Here is a 14,003-nt window from a genome sequence, read left to right on the forward strand (position 1 = left end):
TGCATTATTGTATATATTGCAAAAGTTTTCAGATATATATTTTTATTATTTTTTTGAATATTTCAATCATGTTTTTTTCTCGTTTTCTGTAATTTAAATTTTAAAATGTTCTAATATTCAGAAAGCGTGAAGTTTTTATCATTTTCTTCATCTCTTATTAAAATGAATAAATTAGATTGTTTCTATGAATTTCTCTTTTTTCTCTTAGATCTCTATAAATTAAATCGTATAGATTTTCTAATTATATTTAGAAAGTAGAAAATATGAAATTTTGAAAAATAAAAAAAAAAAATAATACATAGAATATTTTAACTAAGTACATATGTAAAAATAATTGGAGAGCTATTATACTTGGTTTATAGATTTTTATATATATTCTTGAATATTTATCTATCCCTCGAAAATATTCAATTAGCAAAAAACCTCCGTTTTATGTAATTTTTATGTAAATTGGATCTCTAATGAGACCAACGAGTATCATTACTTATGATTTATAGCCTAGAAGTGAATGCCTCTAAAGAAACTTACGACTTACGTTTAAGACACAAGTAAACCTGTTATGAATGGACATTTTTAACGCTATGTAAAACGTGTTGTAAAAACTTGAGTTCTCGCTAGCGTTTACTTATACTCTTCGCGTTTTTATTCCGATTGAATAAATAAATTCTTGAGAAATTATTATCTTATACAAATTTCATTATTTAATCGATACACGAGAATTCACGGTTATATAGAGGATAAAATAAAAAAAAAATAAATAAAGAAAAGATATCGATCCTAACGCTAAGATGAAATATGAAAGAGTGAAGAAAGAAGGAAATGAAACGGCGAAAAAGGAGGAACGCGTATGCCCAGAGACGATTTCAAATGTATAAGATCTTAGATAGAACGTTGTCAGCTTTCTCGATCCGAAATCGGATTATAGAGACTCTATTTTAATAAGATCCTTCGGCAATGTTTAGTGAAATCCAGCATGATGGATACGTATATATAATCGAATTCATCGTATCTAATACGTTTGACAGTTCGTGTAATATAAAATGACGTTTCTCGAAAAATGGATGAGCGAGAAATTCTTCTTTTTTTTTATACATTATGAACAATGATTCTAAGAATCATGAATTATACTCTCTTATATAACTCTTATTACGTTTTATTGTAAATTTTTAATAATTCTAAAATTCAATAATCTAATTTCATTTAAATTTAGATCGATATAATTTAAAGTATACTTTGAAAAATGAAATTTTATTATTTAAAAGATATTTGAGAAAACTATCATCCTGTTTTCCCATGTTTGCACGATAATTTTATAATCCTTTTCCTTTTATCATTCATAAAATATAAATCTTCCCAGAAAAAAAAAATACATTTCCTTATACCTTTCGAATTACAACATCTCTTCCTGCCTCAACGACAAGAGACAAAAAAGCTTACCACAAAATTCTCTAAAATTACCAAGTCAGTGAGGAAAAATGGGAGAAAGTTGTCGCTCACGTCACGCGACAGTTGGACTTTTACCGATTTCCGGCAAATCCCGCGTCCCGACATTTATTTTCACATGTCCCTCGAATCAGCTACGACCGATCTTCACGATCTTTCTTAGGTATATAAATCACCCGGAGGAAATAGCAAGGATCGTTTCGTCGACCTTTTCGTTCGAGAGGTGGCGCGCTCGTTTGCACAATTTATTGTCTTACGTCACACGATCCCGTGTTTATGACAAAGCCAAGGATCGACATTTTTCCCTTCCTCGAGAGATGACTCTTGACTCGTGACGGGGGCCAATTTGAACGGGGGCCACGATCGCGAGAATCGAGAAACCGCACAATTGCTGGATCCCTCGTTAATCCAGCGATGCTCTATTAAAATTCCAATATTCACCGATAAATAGATAGACGCTCCGAGGAACGGAAAGGTGTGAGGTTAAACGATGAACAGGCGATAAGGCTAATGAGGTATAACGATCCTTTCTCCATTTTACCCGCGCCTTCGCTCTCGATGCGGTTAACCTTTATCCGCCCGCAATTTTCACGATCCCTCGTTAGAAGCCAGAAACGCTGGAGCCGCTTTCTCCGCTCTGGACGTTGCCTAATTTCTGAGGACACGGCATCGTGCTGCCTTTCACGCGGAATTAATTTCGCCCCGATGCACTTACGGACCCAAGTTCGTAACGTAGATGGCGCCTTCGAGTTATTTCGAGGACAAGTAATCCGTGATTTTCGTTGCGATCAATTTTACATACTATTTTGTACTTAAAACATAATAATTCGAATCTAGATTTAGGTGATTCGTTAATTTTCAAAATCATCTCCTCGGGAACCAAAGCATACCATCAGCCGAGTAGTTTCAACTTCCTTGAAAACGAAAGTGACAGACAAACTCGAACAACTGGAAAGAATCCCGCACTGACATTCAGAGCGAATCGAAGGAGAAAGTTTGCATCGGGATCGATACAATTTTTCGTGTAGGGAGGGAAAAATAGGAGTGGCGTCAAGGCCACCGGTTGAGGCTGGCCTGAATTTTTCGCATTAATCGCCTATCCAGCTTTACAACTTTATCCCGATCCTGTCCCGGGCTCGCTGCTTTGAATACCTGCTCGAGCGTCGGGCGCATTCGTTGCACCGCGACCGGTACGCATTTACAAATCGTCCCGTGAATTACACTTCGTCGAGGCTATGAAAGGATACGGAAGAATAAAAAGAAGAAAGGCGTGAACCATCACAACTATCTTAATTAATCTCAACGAATTATTAATGTCAACTTCTTAATACGAGGAACGATGATCACGCACTTCGAAGGATCCCCCCTCTTTCTCCTTACTTTTCTCCTTACTTCGAACGAAACATATCCTTGGCATCGATCGATAAATATCGATTTCCTGGTAAGAATTCGTTAGACGCAACAGTTAGAGAAGTTGCGGGGCGTCTTTCAAAGCCGATCAAGATGAATGGATAATTATTCGCGTTCGATAAGTTAACCGGGAATAATTCAATGGAATCCACAATCCTCTCCTCTCCCCCTCCCCCCTCGCCTCTCCTTTTACCACCGCGCACCGATTAGCATAATCATATCATTTCAGCGCATTCTAGCCGCGTGTAGGCCGTATCGCGAGTGGGATAAATGAACACGGTCGGTGCCGATATGTCGGCTGGAATTCCATCCTACTGGCACTGGGTGAAGGAAAGCCGGGGAAACGCACGTGGGAAATAATAGCGGAGGGAAACGCGGCAAGCCTCGACGATCCTAGACGAGGCTATTTATTAACTATTGATAGCTTTCCACGTAACTGGGCTAACTGGCTCGCGCGATTCTTATCCGGCAAAGAGGGGCCTGATTGAAACGCGTGAGAAGCGGGACAAGTATGTGGACGATGGAAGAGGAGGAGGAGGAGAGTTTGATCGAGGAAATCGATCGAAATGCTTTTTATTTTAGGTGTATTTTAGGTCCTTGGTGAATAGTTTATTGGATCGATTTATCTTTAGCTAATTAAGAAAGAAATTGAAAAGATGAATATTCTTAAGTTAATTGATATATTCTCTGTGCGAAATAATTTCTAATGCATTGTTTCGGATTTTCTAAATTTACGTTCCCTGTTTAAGAAAAATTGTAGAAAGGGTAACAAGCATTAATTTGTGAAATATATTTCTCGAAGAGGACAATGGGCTTACACTCTTCCTCCAACTGAATTACAAAAGAATCCAAGAAGTGACTGGTTGCCGCTAAAAATACAGGCTGCCGGTCGTAACAATTATTTCATGGCGGGCGTAAGCACCGGTATTATACTTCTCTTCGAGCCACAATTACTGCTAACTCAACAATATTTACTGCCAGATACACTGAAACTGCTGTTTTCGTCGTGCATCGAACCGTAATGTATACTTAGTAATTACTTCCCACACAGCTATTGTGAAAATAACCATCCTCGTAGTGAAAGTAAACACACAATATTAGCAATTTCTTTTCTATCTTCTTGCATACTGACTATTTCGAGGGAAGCACAACGGTTAGGTAAAGCGTCTTTCCTTCTATTTTTCGCGGATTAAAACAAATTAAATTAAGAATGGAGTTAGATTATTGATTAAGGAACGAGTACGAGGAATTTTCGATTATTAGATTTTCTTTTAGATTTTAAACAATACAATTTCAAATAAAATATTTTAATTTTGTTTCAAACGATATATGTAGAATAGTAGGAAGAATTTTCAAATAATAATAGTAACGATATTCATAGAGGAATCACATTGGAAATAATTATTTTAAAATTGTAATGAAGTTACAATGAAACAATACGCTATGAAGCAAAATTCTTCGATTCTTATCCTTAATAATAAAGTTATTCTATTATATTCAAATTTTCTCTCTCTTGTTTTTAGCCATATTGTATAATGCAACACTTAGAAAAATAATTGCCGTGCATTAGCATTGATCATTATCCTCGCTTATTATTCATCATCATAATAGCACTATAATTTATACATCTAAGGATTCTCATGGAGGTTCGTTAAAAAATATGAGTCTATATAATATATAAGGAAAATGATTTTTGTTCTATTATTATTAATATAAATAAATATACCTATTTGAACAAAAATTTTCTCAATAACATTTTCTATCGTGATATTTCTTTGAACCGAACAATACTTTCCATCGAGAATTTAATGGAAATCTCAGAAAATACGACTTTAAAAAAAAAGTTTGATCCTTCGTTAAATAATATTCTTCGTTGAAACGAATAATAAAAATTCTCGAGTCAATGAGATTCGTAATTCCAAGTATCTAAAATGAAAGATTGGAAAACAATTATTCATCAATTTTACTTCGAATAACTTTGAATAACGCATACTACAACCACGTACACGAACCAGTTTCCACCCCCTGGGCGAATTCTGACACCGAAACGATCTACACGCCGCTAATATTAATTAATATCCTAGCCAGACCTAATTGAACACGCCTCTCGCAGCCAATCAGCTCTCGAGCTGATTAACGAGGCCGGGATCCGCTCTTATCAGGCCGTACGTTTCACCGTGATAAACATCGAATCACCTTCTGTTGTCATAGATACACCGCAATATAACCACACCGTGCAACCACAATCCATCGGTGATGGATCGAATTTAAATCGTCCCGCGTATTCCACCAATATTTAACCAACCATCCTATGGCGTTTAAAAATTTCGCTTCGAGAAATCCGATCTGTATCCGATTAATCGTTATTAAACCCTCGATAACGATGAAGCTTTTTCGATCGATCGTTACCGGAAGTATTTCATCCCTCTCCCTCTCCCCTGTGACAGAGGGCTCAGGGAACGTCGATGGAATTAAATATGAAGGCCCGATTATGGTCCAAGTGTTGTTTAAAAACCGCGATGCACGACGTTGGATTATTAACAGGTTCGATTTAAATCGAGATTACAGAGACGCGTATACTGCACTATCGAATCGTGGATGGGATATTTTGTTGTCTTATATTATTGTGCGGCGATGAATTAAATTCGATTTTGATTATTCGAGACGATGAACGATTCATGAACGATCGTTTTCGATATTTGCGTCCGGTTGTTATGGAGAGTAATAATCATCGAAGGGGGTAATTAAATGGAGAAATATGAGGGTTGATGGGCAGTTTTGTATCGATTATTGTATTCTCGTTTTTTGAACGCGTGTTCTTCGGTTTGAATTTGATTATAGTTATATTCAAATGATCACGCATAAATATTCTTGATGATTTTTAAGATTGTTATTGATCTTTGAATTTATCGAGGAGTTATTGTACGTTGAATGTACTCGTGTCTCTACTTACTTGGCTTTGGGATAGTCGGATCACGGACGACTTCTGTCTTTTTTAGTATCTGAAACGAAAATCAATTATTGAAAAAATAGTTTAGAGATTTTTAGAAATAGATATATTTTAAAATAAACGATGTTAAGAAATTTACTTTTGCAGTGCACACAATTTCGATTAATATAAAGAGAGAATTGAATATACATAGGTTCTTGTCCTATTTAATATTTTTTTATTTTTATATATCCCTTATATTTTGAGTAAAATTAGAAATCTCCAGTGTCTTTTAAAGATCAATCGAATCGAGTCTTTAATTTATTCTTGCTAACAATAACATCAAAAGAAAATAAAATATAAAGAAAGATAACGGAAACTTTTATAATATAGTTTTACACATTTGTTAAGTCAATCATTTCATGATTAACCGTCCAATAAGAATAAAAAACAAAGAGACCTGTTTCTTAAAAGATTCAATAAATTGAAATAATTTCCACACAGTGATCGTTATATTTCTTCCAAATAAGCGACCGAGAATGATGAGCACTAAACGTCAAGCATCTTTTATGAAAATAGTGTAGGCAAGCCAGGAGAGGAGGCATTGCATCAAGACCGTAATGCCGACGTGGGAGAACTGGCGTTGAAGAATGCGTAATTGTTTTGAAAGAGATCGAGCTTCGTTGTCTTTCGTGTGGGACGTGTGAAAGGAGGCCTGGCCTGCCGACGCCAATCCTAAGTCGAGGACAAGTCTCATTTCTTTCGCCGTTTATCTAACAGCTATTATGGGGCCGTCTTTTAACTTGTTCCCGTACGACGAACAGATTGCTCAATTAATCCAATCTCTATAAACCGATCCACTGACGCGATACGTGAGGAAATTGTAGCAATTTGTTGCTCGATCTCTCGAATTAATTTTAATCCGACGCATCATCGGAGATTGAGTATCTGTTCGACACTTGGAAAGCTGTAATAGGATATGCAATATATAGTATACACCGTTGATATTCATTCGTGAAACGCTTTTAGATTCGTTTCGATTATACACGGTTAAAATAAATGTGAAAGTTGTATGTAAAAATGTCGATCGAGGTTTATTTGTTAAGTTACAAATAATTCTTAGGTTAATTAATTGAATATTTTTATCTCTAATTTTTCAAATTCTTTTTTCAAATATAATTTATTAATTTACATCAAACATTTGTATAAGAGAATCAATATTTGAAGTAACAAATATGTCTAATTTTATATTGGAAATTGAAAATTCGCGAAGAACTCGTTGCAATTCAAAAAGCATTGTAACATTTCTCGATTTCTACTTTCCCACAAAAACTCGATTCAACCTTCAAAATCCCTCCAACTTTGAAAAAAGGAACGATCAATATAGATTCTCCTCGTTCCGATTGTTGCGAAACGAAACGAAACGAGACGAAAAAGAAAAAAAAAGGAAGAAAGAAAAGGAAGAAAAAAATTCCACGACACAACAAGTGGAGGACGCGCGCGGATCGGTGGGTGGACGAGGCAATTCGAAATTTCGAAACAAGATGTATCCGATCGCGAGAGGCAGTCGAGTGGAGGCAGCAACAATAGGGATTATTAGCATTGGCTGAGCCGACTTCAGGTTGATATTGGTCTCTCGAGCCCCGACATATTGTAATCACGCGGATATATTGTGCTCGTGCAATGCACGCTCGCCCAGCCCTCTCCACCCACCCCCCTGTACCTCCGCATCCACCTACTCCACCCTCCGGCTGCCGATCAATGCCCTCCTCCGCCGCCGATAACTCGATAATATTACACGCGAAAACCGCTTCCGATGTGCTCGCCCAGTCAGCGAGCCACTTGTGCGAGCAAATAACCAGTTATCGGAAAACCGATTTTATTTTCGAGGGACGCTGCCTTCGATATTTTTTTCCTGCCCCCCTTCGCCCCTCTTCGCCCACTTTTATTATTCCCCTCCTTTCCTTCAGTTTCTCCCCTCACGAAATCGCGAGCCCGATTTTTTTTCGAATCTGTCGAGGAATCGACGAGGGCCTACTTGATCGAGATGAAGAAAGGAGATTTTCTTCAGAGGTGTAAAATCTAGTTTGGTTTGCTTGGTGTTTCTCGAATTTTTCTTATTTATTTTCTTCGTTGATTTCGAGGTTGAAGTTATATTTCGTAAGGGGAGGGATCGAGGGATTAAAAAGATTCGCAGTTTCTGATTCTGAAACTATTCGGAAAAGCGATAGTTAGTTTACTTAAGAATTCGTTTTCTGTTTTTATTGATCTAAGTATCTATAGATACGTGTCGGATTGTTGCGTCCATTTTATGCAGATTAGACGATAGAATGAAAGGTAGAGAATGTACGGGTGTAATTTATTAGATATTGTCATCCGTGACGAGTTCTCGTCCATCGATTTCACAAGCTGATACCGATGGTATCTGTTCTGTTCTAAAAATTCCATGCTTATCATTCCCATATTTATCCTCATATAATTCTCATTTTTAAATTTTTGTACAATGACATCACGCTTAATTGATAAAGGACGATTTTTATCCTCTCGAAACACTCTCTCGACTCTCTGATCCAGAGTTGAGAAAAAATAAAATTATACGCGCAGAAACGTATCGCGATTGAAGATAAAATTTGCCCATCTGTCAATGTCGAAAATATAACGGATTTCCTACGTGTATATAAAACATCTGGAATAATCTCGCTTATTTTTGAAAATACCAACAAAAATATTTCGAACAAAAGTTAAATCATTTCGAGCAGAGCTCAAGATGGAAAAGAATCATCGGGAAAAAATAAAAAATGGAGAAAAATATCGAAGGACACGCTCCATCTACGTGTTACGCGTGAATCCTTGAATTTATTTCTATCGTTGACGATACAGTTTCCCGCGATTCTTTTTGCTCTCTCTACGCCCTTGTGGCTTCCGGAGAGACAGTTGGAGAGAGAAAGAAAGAAAGAGAGAGAGAGAGAGAGATTGAGGAAGAGTGAGAAAGAGAGAGAAAGAAAAAAAAGAAGAAAGAAAAAAGAAAAAGAGAAAGAGATTCCTTATGTCGTCGTAGTGACGTAATGGAAGACAGAAGTACTATATTTATGTAAATCACGTCGGCGTATCATGGATACCATTTTTATGCATGGCATATGTGTATAACGTGTGCCATCGTCGCGACGCGCTGCAAATTTATGCTGTCTTTACGCGAACTCTTATAGGAAGCTATCCGTTATTTTCTGCGTTTTACGTACAATTTGTGAAGAAATCGCATGGCAGGAGACAGTGATGGAAATGAAACGTGATGATACTTGAAATGGCGAAGGAAAATGTAGATGAATTGCAATTTGAATATCCGCGTGTTTGAATAAGAACGATAGTAATAATGGTAACCAGCTTGGATCTTTGGTATTCATCCCAAAATCTCTAATATATGTAATTTTTATCGTAAATCATCATCATCATTATTATTATTGTTATTATGTCGCGAAAAATCAAATTTCTCCAAACCAAATATCTTTTGAACCTCTCTCACTGACTCGTCACAATCGTTTACTCGTCGAGACTCGACTCAACCGAGTTAAAATCACGAGAATTAAAATTGAGAACAAAATATAAAAGCTAATATGTGATCTAGCATTGCGCAATCATGTTAATAATTATTCCATCCCATCGTTCTTCCCCCAACATTCTTTCGACAGAGAATCGACATCCATTTCATCGAAAAATCGTCACGAGTGAACATTCAACACCCAATAACCCCTGTCACCCATCGATCCTCGCAACAAATTAACCGGTTAACCATGAACTACTATATCCTCACAATGATACCTCCCTTTCTCCAGGTACTGAGGGAGATTACAATCGCGAGGAACGAGCAGCTCGCCGAGTTGGAAAACCTCTTCGGCCATTTGGACGAGCACAGAAGCCTGCAGGGTTACGAGGGCGAAAAATCGGCGCGGTGAGTTTGCACGATTTTTCCTACGTTTTTTATTAGAGAGTCCACGTGAGAATGGGGCGATTTGCATGGGGTGGCCGTAAATCACGCGGCCTGTAACGGGATTAAAATGAGTCAAATGGCGACGAAATGCCTCGACACGCGAACATTCGCCCCCCCAGTAATCGGATTGGCTTCATTCAACGCGTTTTATTAGCGCTCCCTGTTTGCTCGATTGTTGATCGAACGACGACGAACAGGCGCGAGCCATTTCGCGTCGAATCGTGCAGAAATTACCAGGTGACTTTTTCTCTCTCTCTCTCTCTCTCTTTCTCTTCTATTATTCAATTTATCTTTTTTTTTTTATCACACGTTCGAAACGCACGGGTGTAGGATTTATCGATAGCCTGTAGGAGGCTGGACTAGCGTGAAATTTCAATCCTAGCACCCTGAACGACTTTATTGGACTTCGTTGAAGATTGAATGTTAAGAATTTTGTTGCTTTGCTCCGGTATATCGATCATCAAGAGGTGGAAAGAGAGGGAACGAGTAGAAAAGAGAGAGCTAGATAAGTGAATTGTGGGATGTCGTTACGTTGGGTGTAAAATGGAGTTTTGACTGTGATTCTTTCAGGAATTTATTGTTATACGAAAGAATTATTATTACGATGATGAGTGAATTTATAAATCCCGTGTCCAATTTTATGCTAAACATTTTTTTCTCCAACTATTTTTCTTCGAGAGTTTTCTCATTCTTATTCGTGGAAACGAGAATTATCGTAGAAAAATGAAAAATAGTTAGTTAGAATCATGGAAATCTAAACGAAATATTTCATAAAAATGAACGCTCACTGATAATTAAAAAAAAAAAAAGAAAAAAGAATCCTTCTATATTCTAAATAATTACAAAACCATTATTCCTTTATTCAAAAAGTTAGAACTAGAAATAAAAAATTCCTAGAGAAAAGAAAATAAATTAATCCAACATTTGTGCTCATTTTCTGTCACGTTATATCGACGAGTATCAGTCGGCTCCGCGAAAGAGATGATGGTGGTCGAGGAGAGGCGTCGAGATCAAGTAGTCGGCTGGTTGAAAGCGGAGAGAATCAATCGCGCGGATTGAAGATTGATTAGGCGGTTGCATCGGCGTCCGAGATTTAGCGGGCGATGCAATTTCTTTGCATCGTGTTTGTCCTTTGTGCTCGCCTTCTGGGATCTCCGCCTTTCTGATCCTTCGTGCGCGCTGCATCGGGTCCCTTTTTTCCCCTCCCCTTCCTCCTGTTGTCCCGCTGTTGTCGATACCGGATCTTACACACGTACGTGTACATATATACACGTGTACATATATATATATATATATAAAGCGTGCGGAGAACCACCGTTTCAATGGTGGTTTTGTAAAATAGTCGCCGAGACACGAATGCTCGACGACGAAATCGATGCGGGAACAAAAGCGGGAAAAAAGCCATCGGGATTCTTTCATTTTCGAAACGATGCCCGGATCCTCCTCCGCCCTCTGCGCCAACCAGAATTGTATCTGTTGGCGATTCTCGTGTCTCGTTTCTTTCGTGGATGAGATATGGAATAAAGGAGGAATTGACGAAGTTGAATTAATTTCATATAATTCGAAAGATTAAATTTTGCGTATTAAAGATTAAATGTATAATTTTTCGATTGATACGTGAATATATGCAAGTTCTGAAAATATGAAACTAATATTATTTGGATATTGATATTTGGCATAAACGCATTTGAATTTAATATTTTTTTGGAAATAAAAAGGATTGAGGATGCGATTCATCTGTAAATTTTGAAATTTTTTTATTACGATGTATCGATAATATAATATTCCAATGTTTCAATAAAAGAAATTTATGTTATAGGAACGAAAGATAAAATAATTTTAACTTTGGAAACGTGTAATCTCAACTTCATGTACCGTAACCAACGATATAATTCCACACTCGAACAAAAACCTCGACATTCTTCCAACCACGAACCACATACAGCGTTTGCAGGAATAATATTCCTTACCCGTACTCCTAGAAGCCATAAAATGTCATAACGTATTTCGCCATGCAAGCCACATTCGACTCGTACTCTAGTTAATCGACTAAACAAAAGGCGTTCATCCTTTAACAAAATCCTATAACTTCGACCACGAACGAAATATATATACTTCGTATATATTTACCACATTTACTCAATACTTAAATAATTCTTCTCTCGCCTATTCAATATTTCCTTCTTTTCTTTACAGCTTCACAGTATGCATTTTTGCAAATATTGTTCGATAAATAACGTTGTTCGCTGAAAATATCAATCGTGAAGATCAATACAACAAATATCTATTTATTAATAAATTTAAGAAGTCATCGTAAACTTAAATTAAATATTTTCATACACCCATAATTAATCGATCCCCAAAAGATGCCTTACAAATATAATAACGCGAATTGACATCCGATTGATAAACACTATCGCTGGTTTCACGATCGGTAGCCGATCATCCCAACAATTATCGTATCTACTTATCAGCGCATGTCCCTCGCAAAATTCCAGGATAAAACACGCGAGCCGAAGCATGGTCGAAAGGCCAGCCAGCATTATCGTTCGTATCGTCCTCCTCCTCCTCCTCCTTCGTGGTCGTGTAGTCGACGACCTCGTCGCCCGTTCTTCTCGAACGTGCGCATAAATCCCTTTATGGGTGTCGTGTCACGAATTCACTGCTTGTCGCCGATTTTATTGCCCGGCGGATTGCTCGGTGTTGTCGTGGCTTTTACGCCGGCGAATGGCCGGTATCGAAACTTCCGGCATTCCGTCTGATGGCGACACGGTACACACGAAAAAGAGAAACGTTGAAAGTGGACGGACGATCCCGTCAAACGATATTATTACTTCGGCTCTTCCCTCTTTCGTACGTGTTATTTGACGATAATGGAAAATATCGTCGTTGCGATGGGTATCTTAATAAAGAATCCTCGAAATTTAAATTTTCCTCGAACGAGGTTAGGTTAGGGCTCCAGTGCGTTACGCGTTAGAGATGCTCGTGCGTTCGAATTTAAATTTTCTTCAAGCGAGCGTCTCAGATGTGTGTTTGAATTTAAATTTTCCTCGAACGAGGTTACGTTCTGTCAGACGCAAGTTGTTCATTTCAATTCTTCTTTCGATGTTGGAAAATTGCTCCCGTTTTAAAGAAGATTAAAATATTATTGGTGGATAATGAGGTAACGTTGAATCGATCGTCGAAAGAAACATACATTTTAATCTTTAGTCCTGGTGGAATTACATAAAAAATGTAAATAAACTTTTAAAGTAAAAGTCGAATTGAACTGCGTGTAAATAATACGCGTTGGTCATACGATAGGGATAAACGATACCGCTATCTACAGATTTATCACCGGTAACACCTATAATATACATAATACATAAATACATAAATAATAAATATGGAGAGTTGAATCTATTATATCGTACGTAATCGTCGTGTATAGTATTACACGCTGTTCAAAGAGACTTGTAAATCAATATTTTTGAAGTCTATCCCATCCTTGTTAGTCCGTTGTTACTTTGAAAAATATTGCCAATATGAAAATCCACTAAAATTAAAAAGTTTCAAATTTGAAGCAAATACTCGTTTTTAAATTATCATCTCGTGTTGTACAACTGGTGCAATGTACAAATCGGTACGACACAGTGCAAAGGATTATTTTAAATCTAAAAATTAACTTTTCATTTTGGAAAAGATGTGAAATCGATACTTATTTTTAAAACGATTTCGCTTGGACAGCGAACAATGGTAAGAAAAGCGGATATTGCGGGTGCAAAGGGTTAATGCGCGCGCAGCTCGACACGGCGGGACATTCGAAAGATTTACAGGTCCGCGTGATTCGAGCTACTATCTCTTCCACCTGATAATTGTCGCGAATTAGTACTGTAAATCAGTCCGTTGACCCCATTCTCCTTCCTCTCTCCGCTCAACTCCTTGTCCTTCTCTCCTGCCACCTTTCGATCCTTGGAGTAGCGTGATCGCTCCGCGTAAATAACAATTAAACGAAACCCATGGTGCATTAAGTCCGGACTTTCGCCGCCTTCGTTCGCCTTTCCCCTCCCCTACTCTACAATGGATTATTGTGGAGAACATAAATTCCAATTACCCGCCCACGGCGCGCATAATGATCGATAATTAGCGCTGCCCGACGCCGCCTCTGTTTTCAGCCCCGTTTCACTTCCGACTTCGAATTTTCTCCATCGAATCTTTGCCTCCATTGCCGATTAGAGACAGGTTCTAGAGAGAAAG

The 14,003-nt window shown here is 37.7% G+C and overlaps 1 protein-coding gene and 1 long non-coding RNA gene across 2 annotated transcripts in view; one reads left to right on the plus strand and one right to left on the minus strand.

Moving 5' to 3' along the window:
- LOC107999229 (UPF0489 protein C5orf22 homolog) overlaps window positions 1-14,003 on the plus strand; it is a 761,052-nt gene that overhangs the window by 624,435 nt on the left and 122,614 nt on the right. The window contains exon 6 of the mRNA XM_062077142.1: window positions 9,613-9,728. Within this exon, the coding sequence (XP_061933126.1) occupies window positions 9,613-9,728 (116 nt within the window). The remainder of the gene's footprint in view (window positions 1-9,612; window positions 9,729-14,003) is intronic.
- LOC114577724 (uncharacterized) overlaps window positions 5,618-14,003 on the minus strand; it is a 162,589-nt gene continuing 154,203 nt past the window's right edge. Inside the window, exon 4 of the long non-coding RNA XR_003698010.2 lies at window positions 5,618-5,855. This is a non-coding gene — a long non-coding RNA (uncharacterized LOC114577724). The remainder of the gene's footprint in view (window positions 5,856-14,003) is intronic.

The sequence above is a fragment of the Apis cerana genome, linkage group LG7 (assembly GCF_029169275.1).
Source record: "Apis cerana isolate GH-2021 linkage group LG7, AcerK_1.0, whole genome shotgun sequence".
Classification (NCBI taxonomy): Eukaryota; Metazoa; Arthropoda; class Insecta; order Hymenoptera; family Apidae; genus Apis; species Apis cerana.